Source organism: Diplotaxodon limnothrissa, linkage group LG23, assembly GCF_057381915.1.
Source record: "Diplotaxodon limnothrissa isolate DT_005_m linkage group LG23, D_limnothrissa_male_GT1.1, whole genome shotgun sequence".
NCBI classification, from domain to species: domain Eukaryota; kingdom Metazoa; phylum Chordata; class Actinopteri; order Cichliformes; family Cichlidae; genus Diplotaxodon; species Diplotaxodon limnothrissa.
This window is the reverse complement of record NC_140617.1, coordinates 5,482,101-5,508,055: the sequence shown is the minus strand read 5'-3', so window position 1 is coordinate 5,508,055 and position 25,955 is coordinate 5,482,101. Positions and strand designations below refer to the sequence as shown.

The following is a 25,955-nucleotide window of genomic DNA, read 5'->3' as shown; positions in this document are numbered from 1 at the left end:
ACATCTATATATTCATCCATTCAGATATACTCTCTCCCTCTTTTAGTTTTATTACCAGCAGTCACACATCTGTCTTCTCTTAAATGTAGACAGTTTGTATGTGAACCTTGCTGCATTTCTCTTCTGCCCTATACTTTCCTTGGATGCTGTGGGACTTCCTGGAGGCACGCTGCAGGCAGTGCAATTGATGATGAAAGGTGTCCTGAGTTGACACATGTTAAATTAGATGCACACATACAGACATAGGCCTGAGAAAGCCCGCTGATAATCTTGTTATAATTGCAGGGGAGCCATCTTTTTGTAACATAGTACAAGACACTTTAATGCTTAGCAGGGTATGACGCGTGGATGACCATCAGCATGATATCAAAATTATGACCAAAACCTTTTAGCGGAACATGGCTGAGGGTCTATAACGAGATTCTCTTCAGAGTAATGATTAAAGTGATGCTTGCAATGAAGGATGACAGTAGACTTACCTCTGAATCTACCTGCTCCACTCTCCCTCTAAAGGCATTTCTCAGATCAAAAAGCGTGTACATAAAAAAATAATAAAGCCAAACAGATTAAATCAAATGTTGGTGAGTCATTTCCCGTGTCTGCTCTCCCTCTCTCTCCCTCCCTCTCTTGCGCTTTTCTCTCTCTTTCTTTCATTCTGTCACCTTTCCATGTGGCATCACTCTGGTTCAGCGAAGTGCAAACCTCGATCAGAACAACAGAGAAATGGATTGCGGCAAAAAGGGAGGACAAGAGTGGCAGAGGGAGATAATGCAGAATTGATAGGCAATAAAGTAAGATTGGCAAAACTGGAGATGAAAGGACAGAAATGAAGGGAAGGTGCTACCAGGGTGTGAGATCGAAAGTAGGCAGATAAAAGCAGAAGAATGTCTGCCAAAATATTTCATGAAGAGAGTGTGGTGTATTTTTGTCTTAACAATCCTGTTTTTTTTGTGGTTCATATTTCGTTTTCCACTCTTCAGAACGGTGTGAGCATGTGTTAATAGAGTTTTACAAGAAGAAGGTGAAAGAAAACAAATGTGAAATTCATCCACACAGTCCCACCTTCACATTTTTTGTCTCTGCCTATTTCTGGTGATTTCACCTGAATTTCTATGATATTCCTTCGTCTGGTCCATACATCACTACTAGTGTTTTTATGATTCTGTAGTCATTTATATGTCCATACAAGGCATAAACTTAGGGATAACATTGTTCATCGATTAGGCAACCTAGTACTTTGACTCAGACTAGACTCCATCTGTCTCATTAGACAACTGCACAGACATTTTTGTAAGATATTTGTCACAGGTTTCAGACATACTGAGGCTCAGACCTCCTTTTGCAAAGAGATTCAGGGCTCCAGGGTCTGCAAGAGGGAAAAGGGGAAAAGTCCACACACCGATGCTCTCCAGAAAACGCTCCACTCTCCTCCGCAGCCACTCATGCTCCAACTCTAACACACTTTGCCACTCAGTCGCTCTCAGACGATCCACACGGGGAAACGGGAACAGGTCCAGGGAAATCTATTTACAAGAGTAGCTTAGTCAGAAACAGGCTAGGGAAAACACACAGATTCAGATATTGGTTGCCGGGCTAACTAACACGGGTTACTCAATGATCCAGCGATGAGAACCACAGAACCGCCATCTTAAGTAGTACTCAGAATAACAGGTGGATTAGCAGCATGTGTGACAATCAGGGCAGGTGCGTGGGCCAGAGGCGGGACCCTGAGGTGAGCTCCGCCCAGGCAGAACAGAGACAGGGGAGAAAGAGAGAGAGCACAAAAACAAAAACAGAAAACATGTGGCCTGAGATAGTCAGCCAGGGAGGCATGGAGACCATGACAATATTATTGTTGCCTAAAGGATGAATCATGCTGTTATGAATTTTCCCCAACTGACATGTACAGTTTGACATGTTGGCTTTAAGGGCTCAGTTATACAGGCCTAGAGACCAATAGGTGACTCGTTGGCAATCACAGGTTGCAAGAGGAAAAATATGTGTTTACTCACAAGTTGGCAAGTGGTTGCTGGTAATTGCAAAGTATATGGTGCTGCACCAAAAATCTCCTTGAAATTGCTTTTGTTGTCGCTGTCAGCTATAGTTTTCACTTGACAACTACAATATTTGCAGAGTTGTAGTGACGCTATGAAATGCATCACACAAAATGTTTTCCAATTCTCTTGCTTGGAATGATGATGCAAACCTCTGAAGGTCAGTTGTCTCCATTGCTTGTTGCTTTTTTACTTTGCATGTTTTCCATTTCTGCTTTCATCATGTTTTTTTCAAGTTTGACTACCACTCACCAAGTTCACCTGTGTGACTGAGGCCTAATGAAAATACAGCAGAAGACACACAAGTGTAGCGGATATAAAGTAATCTGTGCAGACATTTATGGTTACCACCATGGACCTTTTTTTCTACTCCCACAAGCAGGTCAAAGTTTTGTTTTGTAAAGTGGGATATTTTTACAATTGAAGACAGACTAGATTCAACATTTGTGTCAAAATGCTCCCCCTACTGACACTTGAGGTGGGCTGACTTCATTTTTAGTTCCTATGTTGAGACTGGAATTTATCACTTTAAGTAAAATGTATATTGGATCGATTACAGTGAAAAATGCCATATTTACAAGTCCCAATTCCAGTTTGTCTCCTTGTGTCATTTGCATGAAATTCTGTTGCATTTATTCCTCATTAGAAAAGTGCTAACTATCAGCTTGTGAGCATTAGAAACACACTTAATATCATCATTTTAGAATTTGCATTACAATACTGTGCAGATGGGACATATGCATAGATTAACTAACCAGGCTTATGTTAACTCTATATATCTTACACATTAAGCCAGCATATTAAGCTATAGGTCTTTTGCACACATCTGTTTCAAATCTCCATATTTTGTCTCCTTTTCTGTCTTCAGCTATTTATTTGTACTATTTGTTCTATTTCTATTGTATATATTAATCGGCATCTGTGGGTGGACAGCAAGGAAAGAATTTCATTGCACAAAGAAATGCCTTTTTTCTTGTGACACATGACAATAAACACTTTGAATCTTGAATCTTTGAATGCACCGACAGTCTCTCGGATCCCGTTTCAGGTCTGCTGTAGTTGGTTTTTTTAGGCCTCCCGTTTCTTCTTTTGTCCTTTTTTTTTGGTATTTTTTATAAATTAAATCAACAAAATGAGAAAAAAATATATATTTTTAAGACAGCCTAATAGTATCAAATTACCTAAAGACACAATTTAAAATGGCTTCTTTTCTGAGTTATCTGTGATGTGTTGACACAGGTACAAGTATTGGAGCTAGTGAAAAGGCGACGATTGCCCAAAGAAAAATATTAAAAGACCTTCAGAAAATCTGGAGAACTGTTGATCAGTGTAGGTTTAAAAACTACAGAGTCAAGTCTGGCTCCTTAGAAGCAAAATATAAGTAACTGAGAGGTGGCTCAATACTTTTGCACAGAACTGGACTAAAAGGGCAGTTACAGAAGACAAATGCTTCAACTGAACTGGCTGAGTCATCACTCTCTCCTCTTAACTTTGCAACAAAATAGATAAAATTGAATAGAAATGTCACAGATTAGTATTGTAAAGGGGACATAAACAGACACAAAAGAGTGCCTTTCTTCAGATCAACATGTTTTTTTCATGTACTTTATTTGTGTTTGAAAGGCCTGAAGTATCATTAACAGCTGTCGAGTAATAGACTTAGCAGGAGGTGGACAGATAATGACCGAGAGAGGGAAAAAAGGGCTACTCAACTAATGAACAGTGGCTTTTTTTTATGCTTTTTGTCCCCTCCAAGCAAGAGTCTGACTAATTATTAACAGCTCATTATTGGACCGGGATGGCTCCCTGACACATACGGCCTACTACTAGTTCAGGTAATTACAAAACAGTAAATTTGAGGCAGGTAACAGAGATGTTGTACAGTCACTTTTATGAGTAAGTGCTGGTTCTGAGTATTGAAACACTAAATACGGGAAGAAGAAGTGTTTACTACATTAGGTTTGACTGGATTGGCTGGATGCCCATGATTCAACTCTCCTGTTGAAATCTGGTCACTGTAGAAATTATTTGATTTGAGCTTTTTGACAATGAGTTATCATGAATATGGGTGCACTGTCATAGGCAACAGTATTCAGGTAGTTTGTGGTGTTTAAATGGTGGTCCGATGGTGCTAAAACACCGAAAGTATGCCAAGAAAATATACCCCACAACGTTACACAAGGTCACCTCGTCATTCTGATGCTCTGTTTGAACTTTAGTAGGTTTTCTTGACCACATCTACATCAACCTGCTCCTATCCAAAGCTAACAAATGCAATACAGTTCTTTTTTTTCTCTTTTTGCCGGGGAGCCCTGAAGGCAGCAGTAGGGGAAACACTGCTTGTTGTATCATGATATACCGCTCTGCCTGGCAAGTAAAATCTCAACCACAGTCTTTCACTATTATTTTAATCATGCTCCTTATCACACCAGAAGATCACTCTTGAAAGATGGAAATTAGGCAAAGTGAGTGGGCGGGGGTTGTAAAATGTGGTTATTTCAGTCTTCCAGTGTGAGGAAAATAGAAGCTCTTCTGATATTCAGGGGAATCGTCATCTCTCATGTGATTCAAGGATGCTTCACAGCTAGAAAATCCACACTAGAACATATTATTTATGAGTTTTTCATTCGCCTGTATCAAATTTATCATCCTCGGGTGCCTCTTTTGGCACTTTCATCGTTTTTGTAGCAAAACTGTTGAATTCGATTGTCAATATTTAACATCTGTTCATTCCAGATATTCCAATATTTTCTGTATATAATTCACTGCCTATACATTTAAACTCCTAAAGTATTGAAATATTTCTTTCAGCAAACATCAAACATTGCTTCTGTTTTGTGTAATTTTCTCTTGCTACAAATCTATCCAAACATTATTATTTATTCAAATGTTTGTGTTAAAATTTTTAATGGTTTTATGACCTCCAACTTGTCCATTATTATTCAAATTCTTTTTTTTTAATCTTTCCTACATATCCTCCTGCCATTTCCTGCTGCTGCAACTGGCCCAATTTCCCCACAGCAGCCATTTAAAGTTTCATTTTGTATTATCTCGTGTGTAAGGTAAACAGACTCATTAAGCATGTTGTGATCATAGTTAAGCTTTGCTGCAATGAGGGTGGCACACTGCCGGCGCTCAATTCATGCACCATGGGGAAATCAACTCTCCCTCCAGGGAGAGACTCCTAGCTGTTGCATGACTGTAGCTACAGGTGCAAGAGAAACTATTACTCATGAGGCCTTGTTTTCTGCAACACACACACACACACACACACACACACACACACACACACACACACACACACACACACACACACACACACACACACACACACATGCATGGACACAGCTGTTGCTTTTTTGTTGTTGTTTTTTTTAACGTTTTAACGCCAACTTGTATATATTTGCACTTTTCTTCAGAAGCACTTTTCTATTAAAACTTGTTGCACATTCAAATTTTCCTCACTAGCTTCAGCTAAACAAATACTAATAAGCATGATTATAAGTGGTAATTGAGAGAGCATGCAGTATGTGGCATGAAGCAGCCATCTGTTTTTAGTCCTGAACACAGTGTGCTGTTCCTCTTGTGGTAGAGCCTCCTGGCTAAAACTACCAGTCGTTGATTTGCACACCCACAACATTTTGTTCTGTCTGTGATGTTAAGGATCAATACTAATTGCCCATTCAGCAGCGGTACTGTTATCGCTAACGCAACAATCCTGGGCTGAGATTTAGCCTCCCCGCACACACACTCGCACACCCATCAACAGCTATTTTTTACACAGATTGGATAATTCCCATTTCTGTTTTAAAGGCAACCTCACAGAATAGCCCATCCTGAGGCAGAATCAATTCTGCTCAACAAAAGCTGTAAGAAGCTCGGAATATTTTGGGCACAGCAAAACACAGAGTAAACCCTGTGAACTGAGGTGAACTTTCCAAAGATCAACTTGTCTCAGTGACTCAGGAAACATCCCTGAGGTGAGCCATGGGTGACAGCTGCTGCTGCTCCACTGGCACAGGTAAATGCCAGGAGCCCCACTTGGATACACTGACACACACACACACACACACACACACAAACTGCTGTGTCTTATAAAAATCTAAATGGAACAAAAGCAGGTTTAGCATTAGTTACACTACAAGCCGCAGAGAACAGAGACAGATGACCCAGAATGAGTTTATGTGTGTCCATTGTTTTCTTCATAGACATCAATAAAACGCACACATTGCTGCAAGATCAGAGAAGAACCCAGGGATTCAGAAACAAGCCTTCACTGTAATGGTTCAGAACAATAATAATCTTTATCTTGCTTGTGCTTGAGTTTGTTCCTGGAAAATGAATAGAACTACAGCTGAATAGCACTAAAATAATTCCATTACAGTTACATTAATGATTGAGTGTTTAGATACAAAAATACAGATTTTTTTTTTAAATGCATATTGTCCTTCCTTTTCATTGGGACAATTTAGTAATCTGTATGATTATTTAGATTCCTGGATTTATATAGTTAAACTTGGAGTATAGTAGATATCAGTGTTAGCTGTGGTCTATTTTCTTCCATGTTCCCGATGTGGGGTGTTTTTGTGTCGACACATGATGTAATGAAAAGTAGCACAAATGATGTAACGAGAAGAAATGCCCATACACATGCATCAGTCAGTCACATTACAATCACATTACTAAAATGGTTTAAGTCGTTCTAGTTCCTCCAAAAACTGGAGCCTCTACTGTACTCTACTGTAGAGCATTCCTACATTCAGGAATCTGGAACAATTAATACATCCATCTGTTAAAGTTAAAGTAAATGTTTCACTAATTTCGGTTTTATTTTTGAATTGCAGTACTGCAGAGGACCACCAGGTGTCTGTAGAGTAATAGAGATGTATCCTATTTTAAAGACTCAGATCTCAAATGTAGATTACAGACTTAATGGTTTTACTTGGTCTTCATTCTCTCAGTAACAGGTCATGCCACTTGCCCACAGCCACATGTAAATACACCAATTTTGCTGTGTCTTCTTTTAGTCTATTTTAACACACAAGCACACACACACACCACATGCACACATGCACACAGGCTCTTTTGAATTATTCTGTTCAACATGGGGTTTATTTGCCCCAATAAACAAAAACAGAACAAAACTTACTATCTAAAGTGGAAACAGAAAAAACAACCTCACTGGGATTCAAGACAGGAAAAAATATACACATTTCAATGTATTTGAGCTAGTTAAGCTTAATTTGCTACAAGTGATAAAACGTAAAGCATTTCTTATTGCAAGCCACTGACAACATGCCACATGTGCTACATATCTAGCATGGTCTTCTCTCTAAACAGCCTCACCTACACGCTGCAGATGCTTTTACTGATGATGAACTTATGTTGCTTACAGCACGTCTGTATTTGTGTCTGGCAGTAAAGGGGAGGCAGCAGCTATAGAGACAGAACTACTGAGGGACTACAGGTTTGGACAACAGCAGCTGATAGAGATCTGGGGACAAGCATGCGCCCTCGCCATCACTAAGGTTAGTGTATCTCCCATCTTTCAGATAAACTGTGTTGTTCTGTTTCTCTTTTTATATACAACTAATTCTCAGTTCAGCCACTTCAGCCGACTTGTTACTTACCTGCCTAGCCCATCACTCCACCATCATTGCCTGTGCCTGGGCGAGACGGACTGGTAATTCTAAATTGACTGTAGACAAAGTGCTGTGTGAACATATGGTGACTTATAATCTTAAGTGCATTCACTGACTAGAAAACTGCTACGTAAATTACATTAGTGTATGCATGCATTACTCACACATGAGTGCACTGCATCTGTGAATTTCAGGTGATAGTGTCTCAAATTGAACATGGCTGACACTTCAATACTCATGAACATATAATGTGGTGGTCACTTCCTTTCTGCAGGACAACCATGACATTAACTATTCAGGATGAAAAATCCACAGTGGGACCCACTCAGTTTTTTTGCCTGTTATTATGAGTTTCTCTAACACCAAGATATTCTTTGTACTTCCAGTGGCTGTGCTTGCAAATGCACTCATGCACTCTCAAAGTCAGCACACACTCAAAAGAAAGCATAGATTTGAAAGGTTTGAAACACTGCATTTTTCTTCCTTTTTTCCCCCTCATTGCTTGTTGCCTTCACTTTACTAGAAGTATAAGTCAAAACAACAGCATGAGCCATCTATCGCTATCCAGCCGTCTCAATCAGACTAAGCATCCAAATTTCCGTGGGTGTGGATCCATCCAGTCTATCTTAATTTATTGTTGTGAATGAAAGCGGTGACAAGAAACATATTTCCAGTCAGTTGTTTTTGCAGTTCTCTTTTTAATGTGAAATTAACATTTAATCTGCTGTTGTGCTTTCAAAAAGCTTATTTCTTTGGACCATTACACCAGAGGGATCAAACACAGGGCAGTGGTTATTAACTGTGGAAATTTTGTGTGTGTTGTATTTAAATTTTCCTGCGTTTTAGCAGGACCTACAATCTGTTCCATATAACTAGCATTTCAATCTTATTGTTCAATTTTTATTTAATATGGGTGTTTTCTTTGCACTTTAGTGAAAATGGCAAAACTGCAAACATTTAATGACCATTTAAAAGTGTCAAAGCTGTTTTTTTCTTTCTCCTCACAAGTTTTGCAGGGATTAGCTCAAATCCAATTAAAACTTTCTTTGAGAAAGTTTTTCTTCAAATTCACACTTTTTTTTTTTTTCTGTAAAACTGTTCAAACCAAAGTATGTCATGCAAATTTTTCCAATTACAGAACTTTTTGAGTGTCATATTGCGGCTGTGTGCAGGCAGGATGAGGACCCAATCGCAAACTCACAGAGGCAGGAATGAACTCAAAATTCACAGCTTTATTGTGAGAGCAAAACCATACAAACTAAACTGGGCAACTATCACAGTACAGAGAGAAACACATGGCCATGAATGAGGGAGAACGCGACACAGAACTGAGAGAGACGCGTACATAAATACACAGAGGGTTAACGAGGGAAGTAGGAGCACACGGGGAACACAGGCGACACCGATAATCATAACGAGAAACGGCAGGCATCAACGCAACACTGACGGGAGACTGTCAAAGTAAAACAGGAAGTACACAGAGGTGCAGACAGGAGGAGAGAGCGAACACGGGGAGAGCACAGACATAACGGGATGGGGAAAACATGGAATAAAACACAAGGAGGGGAGACTAGGGCTCACAGATACACAGAGGGGCACACAGGGGGTAAAGTCACAAGGGGAAATCAAATAAGGAACATCTTAACAGAACCACCTAGGAACCAAGGCATAAATAAAGAACAAAATACAAAACACACGACAACTAAGAATGCTGGGCCAACATGGCCCAGGATCATGACATTGAGAAAAATAATTCAATCCAAAACTGCAGTTTAAAGCTCACATCCAATGACATCAGACAACTGCGGCCTCAGCAACCCAGTTTAATAACCTCTGCTGTGTCTCTCCAGCAAACCATTTCTAAAGGTCACAGATTTCAGCCCATCCTCCTCACGTTCTGTCCCTCTGAGCCTCAGTAATCACAGCAAAACTCGTGATTGTCCGAGGGGGCAGAAAGTCACAGTTGTGCGTCTTACAATTTCATATTTTGCATGAACATTCATAGAAAATGTTTGATTACTGTGTGGAGGAAATGTTCCAAGTTTCTGTGACATTTGCTTCCAAAAATGTGAGCAGCTCACCTCGGGTGGCACAACACCTGAGCTCACCCAGTGGCACTGCTCCGTTTACCAAACCACGCCGGTCCAGAACCGCAACTTTTCAGCTCTGGTGCGGCTGCAGTTTCTTCTTGTTGTGATCTGGACTCTGTCAAGCGAAGAGTGTGTATGTGTGTGTCGGTTGAGAGCTGTTAGGAACACATGTGGTTCCCTTTGACCAGACCGCTGACTTGGTTTAATGCCACGCTGGTTTCCTCAGTGGGCTCTTCAGCAGGCTGATGAATAAGAGTCTGAGCTACAAGACATATGAAACCCTGCTTTGCTGTCAGGAGGAAGGATGACAAGAAAAAGAAACAAGAAGAGAAAGACAAAAGGAAATAAAAAAAAAACAAGCAAAAGCACAAAAGAGTAGTTACACTTCCATAAAGTGGGGCATTATGCTTACAAGAGGCAACATTACCTCAGTGAGACACCTTTGATATCCCCCTTCAAAACAAGAAAAGAACAGAAGCGGGAACAAGAAAAGTGAACGCTGAGTGGCAGAGTGGCAACATCAGTCAGAGGTGGAGGTTTAGTATTCTCCCCTCATAGTGTGTGATTAAACCCACCACATCCACTTCCCGACTATTACCATTAGCTGTCACTGGCCCCGTGCCTGGCCCTCCACCACCAGCCCCCCAACAGCAAAGCCATACTAGACAAACATGGTCTGGATGGGGTGTCTCATTGCTGCCCACAGCCGCCAGCAGCACGCTACCGCGTACATGACATCACTGCTATTTAAAGAAAATTACAGTCGAAGGAGATGCAGACAGTCTGATTTTAGTGATTACCTTGCTGGCCTACTGCTGCTGGCTTCCAAGTATACCACACAAACAGGCATATGCTTCCTCACACCTACACCTTGCCAGATAGATTATAGGTTTTCTGTAAGTAATCCCCTTACTGTTCAAACAGCAGCAACCACCAGGTCCAGACTGTGTGTGTCTGCGTGTGTGTGTGCCTCTTTCTGTATCAGTCTGAGACTTTTCAACACCTGAGTGGAGACAGGAGACATTTTTGTTGCCACACAGCAATAAATTAGTCTAGGCTATAGTTTGGAGTAGCCCCTGGACTTTGGTTTGGTCTTCTAGTACAAATATTAAAGGTAACATTTTTCTGGATATGTGAGTATATTTGTGTTTTTAGGAGCCTGATAATGTTTTCTCAGGCTCAGTGTGTGTTTCAGGTTGATTGGAGGTGAAGGCTCATGTGCCTTTTACATTTAATTCAAAGCAGTATACCCTTAGAGATGTTATTACAATCAAGACGGGTATATTTTCTATATTTGGTGTGTGTTTGTGTGAGCATGGGAGGGGGGGACGGGGGGTCGTAAAATCGCTTAGCTACTCTTGTGACCTTTCGTTCCAAGTTTGCCCCTTTGTTTAGTATCAAAAGTTTACCGAAACCTTAAAATGTACATTTGTTACAGATGTTTATTTAGACTTGTACCAAAGTATTTAGACGCTTTAAACAAAGAAGCACAGCTATCATCATAGCTGCCTATAAATCCATTCAAAATCCATCAGAAACACTCAAATATTGGGTCAGACTGGGAAGCTTGATTTAATATGATAATTAAAGTAGTTGTGAAATTTCATATTTATGGGAAAATTGCTCTAACAGAACCTCATTTTTCGTTCTAAACTAATAAAAAAACACAATCAGCAGTACTGACCTCATGATACAGCATGCTTTGTGTCCCTTCTCTTCCTAATTTCTTTCATTTATTACGTTTTAGTATCACATATTGTGGAATATTAAGCATTCTCGGTAAGATTACACACATTTTTCATAATGCAAAATTCCCTGCCTGAATTGATCTGGCCTGATCCCTTTATAGCTGCTCACCGTCAAGAGAGTATCTCTAATGGTTTCACCAGAAGCAAGACTGAGCCTCCCGATGGTCCTCAACATTTATAGAAAAATGTCATTAAACCTTCTCATGTGAATTTGTTAAAACAAGCAGAAAAAGAGAGTTGTGTAGCGTGAGGAAGACACAGGATGGCCAAGTAATTATGGGCTGGCTGGTTTTGTTCCACGCAGGAAATCCATTTAAAAATCTGTGATTTATGATTATTGTGTTTTTGGCCATTTGGGGGAGGCATTCATATGCTGTTGTAGTTCTCACCACCACTTTACGTATAAGCTCGGTTTCCCTTTTTACAAACAATTTACCTTCATAAACGCTACACAGTTTATATGTTGGGAGCTAACTTTGTCTGCTTGACACTTGACACGAAGCAAGTAGCAAACAGTAGGTTTCCTGAATATAGCTGCTGCAGCTTGGGAAAGGGCCGAGTTGTGGGCTCAAAAACTACAACAGAGATCCAGGAAAACTAAAACACTCTTGGTATATCTGAGAGAAACTGCAGAGTTGTATTTTAACTCTATGTAGTACAACTTGCATACAAATACCGGTTGGTTCATCTCATTAAATAAGGAGACACAAGACACTGGCTGACTTTGCTCTCCTCTACCTTTTAATCCTATCAATCATTACCTTCTTTCTTCTTGTTAATATGAACTGTGTGGCCCTCAGCAGCTGTAACAGCCTGTCCTCCATCTCATTGATCCTGTGTTATGATTTCTCAGTCGAGCTGTTACGATAGAGATAATGGCTGCTGTCTCTCTTCTCCTGGATTCATCGCTCTACCTAATGCACTCTGAGTCTTGTTGTATCCAATTATCCAATGTGGAGAACTGCCTGTCTCTCCATTTGAACTTTCTCCTGTCTGGAATACATTAGTGAGAGTGGAACTAAATGGGTTTTATGCACAGTGGAAGAATTTTGGCCTACTTGAAGTTCATCTCCAATGTTTGGAGGCCCATCACGGCAAAAAGGTTGATCTTTCATGATAACAATAAATAATTGTAGGGTGCAATAAAATATTCACAGGGAGCCAAAAACTTATGGTATAATTGTTTCTCAAATACAAGGTAGAGAGAAAACTCTAAAAGAGTAAGCCTATGAGTACATTATGGTGTATAAAGGTGTAATTATGGTACAGTAATGGTAAAATTATTAGATGACGCAGCATTTTACAGATATATATTTAAAGAACTGCCTTTTAATAATAATAGGTTGAGTTATCACTGTATCACTACACCCAGTAATAATTGGTTTATTATTAGCTATACTTATTCTAATATAACTCTTATTTTACAGCATCTATCAGTTCTATTAATACATCACTTTATATGTGCCCTGTAATTATGAAACACTTGAACTGTAATTTGTAGGTTATGATCTGAACATTACTATGAACTATAGTCATAAACTATTTATCGCAGTGATAAAACTTGGCTAACAAATTGTGTTCTGACACACATTTATTGGGCTCTAATTGGACAGGACATGAACTCAAATGTTCCTCATATTCAGCTTGTTCTGGTTCATGAAGTCATGCTGTAACCTTTATAATAATGAATAATAATTCCTGTGTAATGCCACAATGCAGAAACTCTTCTATACCCCCACCTAACATTGTTAGCAGTAGCTAACAGTCTGTATATTATTGTGGCATTGATTTTGACGCTGTGAATAATCTGTGGGAAAAGAAACCACAGACAGGGAGTGCATACACACAGACACAAACACTCACTCACACAGTCACACAGCACTGTTTATGTGGAGATGGAAGATTAACCAATCATGATGACAGTTCCGCGGGCGAATACCTGTCTCGTTTAAGAAGGTGCAGGATGATTTACAAGGGAATGTGTGGCCAGTAAAAGAGACAGATGCCAGCAGCTCGCTGTAACCAGGATGCAGACAGAAAGTGTGTTATATATAAATATATATGGAAGCATCCCGTGGTGAGGACACTGGGATTTTTTCCACTGTAGTTATTTTAATGAGATTGGACCTTTTCTCATAGACACAAGAGACAGGGGAGCCGGTGCCATTTCCACCCTCGTCTGGCATCCCAGGCACTCAGAGTATGATGGAGAGGCTGAGGTGAGGATCGGATAACCTGGACTGAATAAGAAGCCTAAGTTGGAGGGATGATAAAGAATATTGCCAAGAATTTATCTTCCTCTCCCTGTCGCTATTGTTCTCTATCAATAACCTCTTCTATCCACCTCGTCTTATTGCGGTGCTTTCCCTCAATCATCAGCTCATAATCTATTTCTAATGCTTTCTCTCTCTCTCTCTCTCTTTGTTTTATTGTCTCTCCACCAGGCCTACCCTCTTGGCTCTTTAACAAAGAAGCAGCCAACAGTGCTGGTGATCTGTGGTCCAGATCAAAATGGTTCTATTGGGCTGGTGTGTGCCCGACACCTGCGCATGTTTGTAAGTAACCTAGGAGGTACACTAAGGCAGGAGTTATATTCAGCAACATGACATGTTTGGGACATTAGGGAACTTACTGAGCCATTCAGACAATACAAAAAGCTAATCTTGCAAATGATTACATCATGACTAACAGGGGATCCCATATACAGGCCCACAGCACTTTACAGAATTTCATTTCAGCTCCTGTAAATGGCTGCAAGCAGTTATCCCATTACCCTCCCTGCAAGAGCTCTCAGACAGTCATGATATCATTGTATTGTTACTCTCGTTAAAGCCGTCTTGCGCCTTGCTTCCGCAGCCACGATGTGATGTCATGACCATGATGTCTGCAGCTTAGGCCACATACTGACTGACATTACAAATTATTCTTCAAGGAGCTATCCATCTTCACTGACCCCGCTGCAGATCACAGCTTTGAACATCCTTTATTCTGAGTACATGGTGCTGTGGTCAGTCCCGGTCTATGATTTTATTACAAGGGAAATTTTGGATATGTGTTTTTGGGATCTTTGGCTTTGAATGGAATGCATCTATACACTTTACCATATGTGTCTGACTTACTAGATTTACAGCACATCGATAGTTCTGATTAAAACCACGTTTTCTTTATTTAAGAAGCCCAATCTCTATCTTCCTTCACCTCCCACTCTGTCTTTTTTTCTCAAGGCCAAGAACAAAGCCAGAGGTTAGCTTTGAGAAGATATAGTTTGCCCTGGAATTCCAGAAATGAATAAGAAATGTTTCTGTAACTTAACTTAAGGATTTGGGTATTGATTCCCTGCTTTAAGTATATTGGGTGTGGGGTATTATTATGTCTGCTTGTGTATCCTTTTCCCCCCTAATGTTTTTACCTTCTGTGTCCATAATTTCTGGTATATTCTTTCCCCCTTTCCCCAAAGTGAAACATTTACTTCGTATTGAAAAGTGCTGCATAAATAAAATTTTATTATTATTATTTTTAAAGAGTCTGCACACTGCACCAGCCTGATCTGGGACCACACTTGTCTGAGCTTGCTCTAACTTGAGAAACTCGAATACTTTCTTTGGACTGTGAAGCGCTCTCTCGGTTTAAGACTGTATGTTTTTCATGGTGTGATGTGATCCCTGTCAGCAGGATGACATGCAAGTATACACACGAGACACACATTTTAATACATACACACACAGACACTCATGCACAGCCACAAACTCTGATGCAGAGCTGTGAATGTGATTAGACAGAGCAGAGAAATGAATGATCATTTGCAGGAGAACAGTCCAGGTTGCTTCCCACGTCACTCCAAGACAGCCATGTTAACAAAAACAGGTTGTGTCTGAATCTGTTATGGATTCTTTAATATTTTCCGCAATGCCACATACCTGAGAGCACAAATATTCCTTGACCAAAGCCAGTATTTGATGAGGATAAACAACAACTACAGTGGTCATTAGTTCTGGTGCACTGCTCATATTAAAACAGGTGGACATCAAGTTAGGTTTGGCTCAGTTCATATGCTCTGAGGCATTCACTGCATGGAAACTTGTGCCATTAGTTACAGTAAACTAAAATACAAACTACTATTTTGCTTAGCAGTTTTGTTGCCTTTATTAACTCTGGGCAATTACAGTTCAGGTAAATTTAACATTCAAGGTAACATTTGAGACATTTCTTTGAAGTTTTTGCAGGTCTACTTTTTTTAAATTTTCTACTTTTTTTATTATTTTTATTAAAGGGGACATGTTATGCTTCTAACATATATACCTATTACAGTCTTTACTGTTCATCAAAATGAGGTCAGTGCGTGTTAAAGCAATCTATCCAAGCTGAAGACCGCTGTGAATGCTTGTTTTGTTTACCAAAGATTTCCTCTTCTCTTGTGTGGGCTGATGTTAGCTCACCACAGATTTCTTATATGTTTAGCTCTGTCTGGCCTAAAGAGGAGGCTTACAAGAACTGGGTTGTTTTTTCACAAGCCAGGTGAACCAGGTGGCAGCCAATCATTAGATAGGTGGGGTGTTTTTAGGGTTTGGGGTAATGAAAGAAAGAAGAATTAACAATGAGCTGACCAGCTGCATAAATGACCGTTACAATCTGTACAACAGGTCCCTGGAACTGTAAGGAAATGAGGATAGCAAGTATCCTTTTAAAGATTTGAGTGTCCTGTGTTCTGCAGACCTCTTTCCTTTGTTGCTAATGGGCTGCACGTAATAAAAGAGTACTACAAGACACCGTGATCCCTCAGGGAGAGCAAGTGTAACCCTGTTAGAACTGAGCATTAACTGGAGAAAGACCCTTTTTATGCTGTGTGCTTGTTTCTGTCTCACGGCTCATTTCTCTTCAAGCTCAATGACACTGACAGTCATTTCGCACTCTCCCTTACTTTCACACATTTTGATGGCCTAACTGCTGATGAGGTCAAGGCCACCCCAGTGGCGCTGGCTAACCCCAGGAGAGACGCAGGCACTGGATTGTATTCTTCTCTGCTCTCTGGTCTGTGGTGATGATGGCAGTGATTGGTGATAATGGTGATTTATAATGGTGATTTAACTTGACAGATCACCTCCTTTGTAGGATAGCCTCAGCTAAAACAGATTTAAAAACATACTTTTACTTATTAATTTACTCATTCTTACTCTAAAAATGTATAAACATTAATAGTTCAGTTGGTATATAAAAGGCGCAGGAGGAGACAGTGTTTTTGAGAAAGGGGATAATTCCACACACGAGGAAACTACTATTTTAAAAATTTGAATAAATTCACCAATATCTTAACTTAAAAAACAAAAAACAAAAAACTCAGCAGCCACTTTATTAGGTACACCTTGCTAGTGTTGGTTTGGACCCCTTTTGATTTTTGAACTACCTTTTTTTTGTGTGTGGCACAACAACAAGGTGGTGGTAAACATTCCTCAGAGTCCATATTGGCAGGACAATATCACACAGTTGATGTAGATTTGTTGTCCACAGATCCATGATGCAAATCTCCTGCAAATGATCCCTAGTAGATCAGCAGCCCATCTGACACCACCAACCACGCCACAGTCACTTAAATCACCATTTTCCATATTCTGATGATTGGTTTGAACTTGCCTACATGCATAAATGCATTGACACAGTGCCACGTGATTGGCTGAGTGGATATTTGTGTTAACAGCTAATTGTACCTATTAAAGCGGCCACTGACTATAGATAAAAAGTCAATTTAAAATATTACTTAAATTAAAATTATCCCTGGGAGTAATATGCTTTCTTTTGAAAGCGATTAGATTAGATTGTCAGTAGTGACTGAACAATACATACCACACATGTATGCATGTGTCTTATTACTCTAATGATGCTAACATAAAAATTAACTTGATGAACTTACAAACACACTCAGTCAGACACTGACACTACAGACTACACTTCTGTTCCCGGGTTTTAAGATTTGTGTTTGTGACTGTGAAAAGGTCATGGATCACAGATGCTTCCTGCAGAGCATCACAGACCTTTCAGAATGCAGGGGTCTGGATTTCTACTCTACATGGCTTCCACTTCCTGAGGGTGGTATTCATTCAGAAAGCAGACTGCAGAAACCACTACTTCTGATCACCAGTCAACAATATTTTCAGTTGTACCGCATGCTAAATATACTGAAACACTATCCAAACTGAATCATGTCAGTGCTGGCTGAAACCAACATAATTAACTTTCTTCATTTCTGTGTTTTTCTCCCCTTCTTTCTGCCCTTTGTCTCTGCTGCCTCATCTGGTTCAGGAGTATGAGCCCACCATCTATCACCCTAAACGCTCCTCTCACAGTCTACATCAGGATTTCACAGTTCAATGTGAGAAGATGGACATCCCTTTCCTATCCTATCTCCCTACAGAGGTCAGCAATTCCTTTACAGGACATCACATTTTACAGAAACTTTAGCCATGCTGCTGAAAAGATTGAGTGTAAAGTTTAATTTAAAAAGAGTTTTTCAATAATTCTCTCTTTTTTAATTTCTGAACTTTTTTTGAGACCTTTAGCTCCCTTGGGTCTTTACTGGTTGCAGGAGATAGTCAGTTAATTACTGAGCTATAGAGGTTTCTCCGTTGTTTGTTTCTTGTAACCTCTGGACTGAGTCCGAACACTTTCCCCTCGTTTCAAGCCTTTATGCTATGTTAACCTAATTGGCTGCATTCTCTAGACTTTTATTTAATCAGCAAGAAGGAGATGATGCAACACAGTGATGCAGTGATTAGTGGTGTTGCCTTACTGCTATATGACTGAGGCCTTTCTGTATGGAGTTTGCAAGTTCTCTTTGCACCTTTGTGGGTTACCTTTTGGTGCTCTGGTTTTGTTCTCCAAAGACATAGCGGTTGGGTTAATTACAGATCATACAAAACTGTCTGGGAAAGGCTCCAGCCTCCCCTGTTGTTCACTTTTATTAAATAAAAAGTGCAGTTTAGACGGTGGTATATTTACTTCTATATCTTTCTCATGTTTAATGAATGGTTGCATTTTATTAAACAACCTTTTCAGATGGGTTTATGATAAAATCTAATCAAACTTTTTAGCCACTACTGTGATTTTGTGCTTCATAATATTTCATAAACTGAAAATCTAATGACAGCATTGATGTAGCAGACATGCAAAAGGGGTCTTTTAGTGTCCGAGCACTGATTGCAACACTACTGGATGTTCACAGTTCTGGTAGTAGAGGAAGCAGCCTTCAAAGTCTGCAAAAGGAGGAAATCACAAGTTTCCAAGTGGTTTGTTTCCCATATGGGATCTTTGTGGGTTTCGTTAACTTTGTTTTGCTTTGTTTTCTTTTGCTAATTGGTTTCAAGTTTTGCTCACATTTCACTTTTCATACACTTCTGCATAACATTTACCCTTCATTTCGGAAAATTTTGGATCCTCTGAGACAACATTGGGTTTGAGATAATCTGTCAGTCTGGGAATGACAACGGATAATAACAACTGCACAGACTGTAAACCCCACACGGGTAAATGTTTTACTCTTATACAGATTAATCTTGCCTTTAACCACTGGAAGGTGATTCCAGTGAATTGTGTACAAGAAGTAAGCTTCTCATTTTATTCATACTGAGGTATTTTCTGTTTAGGTGCAGCTTATAAACGATGCCTACAACCTAGTGATTGATGCCATGATGGGCCCAGAAGCAGACTGTGCCAACATAAAGGAGCCATACTCTGGTATTTTGGTCACCCTGAAGCAAATCAAGATTCCCATTGCTAGTGTGGATGTGCCCTCAGGTAAGTGTTAATATAAACTGTAGATATAAGTCTTGAGGCCCAAAAAATACGATGATAAATTACCCTCCAGGCAGCTCTCTCAGTTTTCCAAGTCTAGAGGCACATTTAGAGAATAACTCTTGCGCTAAAATCAGATCACTATGAGTTCATCCTACTCCATATACACTAACTGCTGAAAATGGCACAAATTTATTGAAAAGCTCCTTTCCTTAAACGCATTTTTTCCAGGTTGGGATGTAGAAGAGCGAAGTCAGGATGGGATAAACCCAGAAGTTCTCATCTCACTTACAGCACCAAAGAAGTGTGCCACGAGTTTCACGGGGAAGCATTTCTTGGCCGGACGCTTCCTACCCTATGACATCCAGAAAAAATATGAGCTTAACCTTCCAGACTTCCCTGGCACAGACTGTCTCGTAGAATTGTAACATGTGGAACCACAAGAGCCCATGTTGACCACTCCTGATTTTGAAAAGAAACAACTGATCTATTCTTTTGTTTTGTATTTTATAGACTATCGGTGTGATTTAATGTTGACATCTCAGCTGTGTAGATCAGGCTATGCATTAGCCAGATGTGCTGTTGAGCTACAGTAGGAAGATTCATATATAGAAACTGTGGTTTGAGTCATGTCTATTTAGGGTATGGCATGAGGAGTTTTGTGTCAGTCTACTTGTAAAAGGTGTAGCATTGCACTGTTTTCTGATTACTTTGCAAAACAAATGTCTTTCTCGAGGCTCAGCAGAGGAAGGTGAGATTTCTATTGTGCCAATCTAAGGAATGTTTTAATGTTCTGATACTTTTTCATTCTTATGCTTGACTTTCTACTGAGGTGTGCTGCTGAGACACACTGGTGTAGGTTGGTAATTACATTTTTCAGATGTGTTGTTGATTTGTGTGGTCAGGCTGCACTTTTGCATAACCTTTGTTTCAGTTACCTCATTTGCTTTTTGTTGTCCAATAAAAAACAAAGAACTAATTTCAAAGAAGTGTTCAATTTCTGGTGTTTTGCTTTTCTTCACTTTAAATGGCACTGACAGCTTGTCTTAAAAAAAATTAAATCATGAAACGACCAGGGCTCCAGATGGATAAAAGCTGCACCAATCAGCACTTTTTATAACGTCAATATCAAATAACTATGCAATGTGAAAAAAATCATTTGTAATGACAAAATAACTGAAAAATTACAAACAACTCGCCGTTTACGCCAGCTTGATGTGATCTTTTGGTTTATTCTGATTCATTGTTTTGGTTTTCAGGTCTACTGATCTGTTCTCATTAACTATGTTTCCAGCTTCAGTGGGCAGCTGTTTTCAGTAAATAAGATCTAATAGAAACCCAGTGAATGCCAGCTTCCCAACCCCAACAGCAAACGGACCTAGGTTGCAACCAGCTGGTGAATACATTAAGTTTTTTTAGTAGTATTTCTCAGGACTTTTTATGAAATTAAGAATTGAAGCCAAAATTATGAGAGAATATTGGACAAACTTGACTCATTTGACAGGAGCAAAAATACCTCAAATGTCATTCTTTTAGTCTGAAATTGGATGGGTTTTCCAGAAGTGATCCAGAGCACACAAAACCAAAAGTATTTTACATTTTTATACTGATATACATATATCTATTCAGATGGATTTCATGTGCCATGTCTCAGTGTAGTTTTTATGGCACAGTGATGTCAAAGTTCAAGGGGGACCTTGACACTGTCACGAGAACTGTCTGTGTTCTCACCACATGGTCATGGTCACCTGCTGATCTTTGAATGGTCCTTGGAGAATCTCAAAACAGTGAATTAGAACCACAGCATAGCTTTGGTAATGCAAGCTGCACATACGGAACAGAGGTTATACAGAGGTCAGAGAATTAATGAGTACAGTGCATTGGCACCTGCAATGCAACAAATAATGTAAAAATAAAAAAATCGGAATCATTTATTGTGAGCTATAAATATTATAAAGGCATCTGAGCTGCCATTAGCTTAGATATAAAGTTATTAAATTATTAATTGATGTTTGACAGGCAATTTACACCTTTTAAATCAGTAGTTTAACATTCAGTATGGACATTTATTTCCATACTTGAAATATATTAATTAATTTCATTGATTAATGTCTTTAATAGGGTCAAAACTGACTGAAAAGGCATGAAATATAAACAGTATGTAAGGGTAAACGCATTACCTTACCAGAAACTGGAGTCTAAAATAATTTTAATGATGTTTTTAACTACATGCCAACATCAATATTAATGTTTTATAAGCTGAATAAGTCCAAGTCCAGCTTGTGCCAGAAAACTAAATGATGATGGCTTTAAAGAAACATAGACAACATACATTTCCATCTTGGTATTCTAGCTAATATACTGTATACCCATACTAAAGTAATTTTGCTTCATTTATTACCTTTGATCTTCAAGAAATGCCCTTCAGTGTCAGGACAGCTGCCAAAATAGACTTGAACGCTGCCTGTTCTGTTAAAAGCATCCAGGCCACCAAGCTATGTAATGTGCACTTCTCATGCGATTATTGCCGGGCATCTTAGGTGTGCACACACTGTTACATCTGTTTATGGATTCCAAACTGGATTTGATTTGGTAATGAAACCCACAAAGAGGTGTCATCAGGCTATAATTCGCTGTAGAGGAAGATCCCTCATTACTAAGCTCAAGGTTGTGGCCTTCAGTGATGCTACAACTGCTGTGCTGTTTATAAATGAAGTAATGTGTATATGTATGAAGTGCATATGTTGCACCCTCAGAGAGACATGACTCCATTATCCTTTTTTTGCAACTTTATTCTCCTCAGTTCAGGTTTGGAGTTTACAGGCAGCATAGCATATAATCAGCAAAACATCGCTCCCACATCTCAGACACTGTTTGTTTTTCTACGCTTACTGATGACATCACACGTCTGAACTCTGACCTCCTGGAGGTCACATTTTGGACACATTTCTAGTTAATGTTTGTGGTTTAGTCCAAAAACAAAACACAATTAAATAAGAATAGTCTTTAAAGATTTTCCCAACAATTCAGAAAAATGTAAGTTTTATAACTACTTTTAGAGCGCAACACATACTAATTCACTAATGCCCAGTGTGGGTGCACATGTGTGAGTGGGTGTAGAAAGTCAGTGAAAAGGAATGTTGATTCATTTCTTTTTTGCTCCGTGGTATTAAATCTGTCAGAGGCAAACTGAAAAACGTTGTAGAAATATGTCTCGGCTCTCAGCAGCCGTCCCTTTCATGCCTGTCCAATCGCTGTCAGGGAACAAGACTTGTTGCCACTCTGTCTTTTGTGCTTTTCATTAAAGTGGCGGTGTAATGAGCTTTAGTGTCATCAGTGGCCTGGAGAAATGAACAGCCATAACTGACACTAGCACTTGTTTGTAAGAGTCAGCGAGATAAAATCATACATGGGTAAGAAATGTAGGCCAAAAAAACCAAAAAAAACCCCAAAAAACAATTTAGGGAGCAGCAACAAATAAGAAACATAAATCCAGACTGTCTATGGCATAAAAAATTAAAGAAACTAAAGGATCTGCCTCTGAAAGGACTCCAGCACCTTTTCATGATGATAACTATCATCTTTAAGGAGAGAGAATCATTGACTATCCGGCTCTTTCGGTTCGGCTCACTAAAAAGAGCCGGCTCTTTCGGCTCCGAACCGGCTCTTCAGGTTGTTTTGTTGCTTTAATTAATTTATTATTAACAATAATATAAAATTATGCACAAAAGGAATTACTAACATAAAAACAAGTGGTTTTATTTATATATGTTTATATATAAATATATGCGGTGGCCCCTAGAGACAAAACACGTACAAACTCCAAAACACATTTCTAGCATGAACTGAACTTCCAAAGCAGAGCTACTAGATCACTTAAATTACACAATTGAAAGCATGTGTGTATTGTTTGTGTATTTATACACAGGCACTCATATATATATTCAAATAATTTTAAAAAAAAGTTCATTTACCTGTTATTACCACACACCAAATCCGGTCGTTGGTACTTGCTGGCTTGTGTAGCCACAAGATAACAAAGGCTCAACACTGCGCCCAGCATCCTGGAGCACTTCTGTTGTCTTTTGTACGTGTTTTGAGTTTTTATATGCTTCTGAGTTTTTATGTGCTTCGGAGTTTGTACGTGTTTTTACGTGTTTTGGAGTTTTTACGTGTTTTGGAGTTTGTACGTGTTTTTACGTGTTTTGGAGTTTGTACATGCTTCAGAGTTCGTACGTGATTTGAAGTTTGTATGTGCTTTGTCTCTAGGGGCCACCGTAAATATACTTTTATTTATTCACTCCACATAAAATGTAATAAATAAATCATATAATACAAAAATCAACTATTCACATTTCAAGTTTTAACTATTTAAATTTTCAGCTTTTTCCTTTCACAAATTTAAAGTGAAAAGAACACAAAACACTGCAAACCACAACACAATTAAATATAAATTATAATATGAAAACTAAAAGAACATGCATATTCTCTGTCATATGGACCTGCATGAATAAACTTTCTCAATCCTTTATCATCTGCAACTGAAAATAGTTGTGGATGATTACTATACCTTTCTAATGTTGTTGTCCCTGCCTCTCTTTCTCTCTCTCTGGCTCTGTTCCTGTGCTACTGAGTGTAACTACCGCCCCTCCCCCCTCTGCCCAGCGTAAAGCACAAGGCTCGCGTGCAGAGTGAAGCGGAAAAAAAGTGCGAGAGAGAGGCTGAGAGAAAGAAAAAAAAAAAAAAACCCACGTGACGGCTCGCGATAAGGAGCCGGCTCGCGTCAAGGAGCCGGCTCGCGTCGTTCACGTCAAAGAGCCGGCTCTAAGAGCCATTTCGTTCGCGAACGACCCATCACTATTAAGGACACAACTGTGTGCTAAGTGGCTTAACAAACAAAAACCATTCTTCTGGAAGTGTTCAAGTACAAAGACTGGACTCAAAATGAATGAAAAAGCAGCCAATGTCCAAAGAAAAACTTTGAAAGAACTTTAGAAAGCCTGGAGAACAATTCCTCAATCTCCTGTTGACCACTTTAAAAACGTACAAAAAAGTCTGGCTCCTTGGAAAGAAAAGAAATTAGGGATGAGTATGAGTGCTATAAACAACAGTACACTACAAGCAAAACAACACAAAACAGCTTGAGTAAATATAGAATAAAAATGCATTTCTTAATGTTTCTTCGTGACAGAACCGAGAACTTATGGGAATCTATTTCCTAAATATTGTCTTGTTGAACTGTAATCCACATGCAATGGTGGAAAATGAGTCTTTACCTCATTAAGAAGTATTTCATACTTCAGCTGTCTGAGATGGAGCTGGTGCTGGTACTCCACTGGTTGCCAGCCCAGGGGGCAGGCCTGTCTAACAGGTCACAAGAAAAATGTGGGGGGCCACTGGATGATTAATGAGAGAGGAAAGAAGGAAAAACAAAGTTCTGATACACAAATCTGTATTTATTCTGTGGACTTGTTTGTTTGGTGGAGCTGCTAACAGCTCATCTGACATATGAAACCTTACGATCCTTTTAGCCAGTTTCATTTGCCAGGGAGCTAAGGGTGAAGGTGGGTGGCTGGTGCAGTTAGGAGGTTCAGGAAACACTGGTGCTTTCTTTAGGAGTGCATTGTATTTTGTATCATTTTAACAGGAAACTCTTAATGTGAAAAGTAACTGATAATAAGATTAGTAGTAAAAGCACATTTTTCTAGGTTTCAGAATTGAACCTAAACATAAATCTCATTACTTTTCAGCCAATTAACCGAACTTAGCTTTAGTCCTTATCAAGATGCAGACGGGGACTCTGGAGACTTTTTAACACCTTTTTAAAAGTTTTAACCCAGTGGGATGTTTAAACAGTTCAGCCTAATTAGTGTATTTAATTTCCATTGCTTTTACGAGGATCTTTACTAAATAAAACACTTCACATCCTGTAAACGAGTCCAAGTACATTGCACCTCATAAGCATGTCTCGTGTCTGCGCTCTGAGGACTTTCCTGAATGGCATGCCATATGACGCCACTTCCACTCTTTGGCAGTGCATCACCCAGCAATCAGCAACTGCTAAAGAGTTACAAAACTGAACCAGAAGTTGAACCCGAGGGAGAGCAGCATCTGGCACTGTCCCGTGTCTGCTGGTAAGACAAAGGTAACACAGATTGGGAGGGGGGCCAGCGAAGGACATGACAATTTACAGAAGATGATTATAACTGTCATCTCTTGTTTATAAACACAGTCTTGAATTATTATTGCAAATCACAAGGAAATGTATTGTGTCAGCTAGACGTTCATATTTTAAATGCCTTTTAAAAAAAGCAAGAGAAAAAATAAAAATAGATTTTTCAATCATCCGGAATTAAAGTTCTAAAATTCTTTGCTTGACAAGACACACGTAGAAACTAGAATAGAGATTTAAAGATGGAAACACACACGTGAAGCCACACACCTGTTGTGTTGCTAAATATGTATTCGCTGGTGCAATAGGGTGGAGGGGGGTTACAAATCAATGTAACTCTTGAGTTAAACAAATGCAAGTAATGCTTTAAATAAGCCACAAATAGTGAAAAAAAAAGCTAAGAAGAACAGGAAAGCACCCTTTTACTTTCAGTAACCACAGGCACATGTACACATTTGCCTTCTCTT

The 25,955-nt window shown here is 39.3% G+C and overlaps 1 protein-coding gene across 1 annotated transcript in view; it reads left to right on the top strand.

The window, feature by feature from the left end:
• The window catches only part of yjefn3 (YjeF N-terminal domain containing 3), a 43,119-nt gene extending 23,375 nt beyond the window's left edge, over positions 1-19,744 (top strand). The window contains exons 2-6 of the mRNA XM_085348098.1: positions 7,474-7,582; positions 13,979-14,089; positions 17,829-17,942; positions 19,169-19,319; positions 19,548-19,744. Coding sequence (XP_085204224.1) covers positions 7,474-7,582; positions 13,979-14,089; positions 17,829-17,942; positions 19,169-19,319; positions 19,548-19,744 — 682 coding nt within the window. The remainder of the gene's footprint in view (positions 1-7,473; positions 7,583-13,978; positions 14,090-17,828; positions 17,943-19,168; positions 19,320-19,547) is intronic.
• The last annotated feature ends 6,211 nt before the right edge of the window (positions 19,745-25,955 follow it).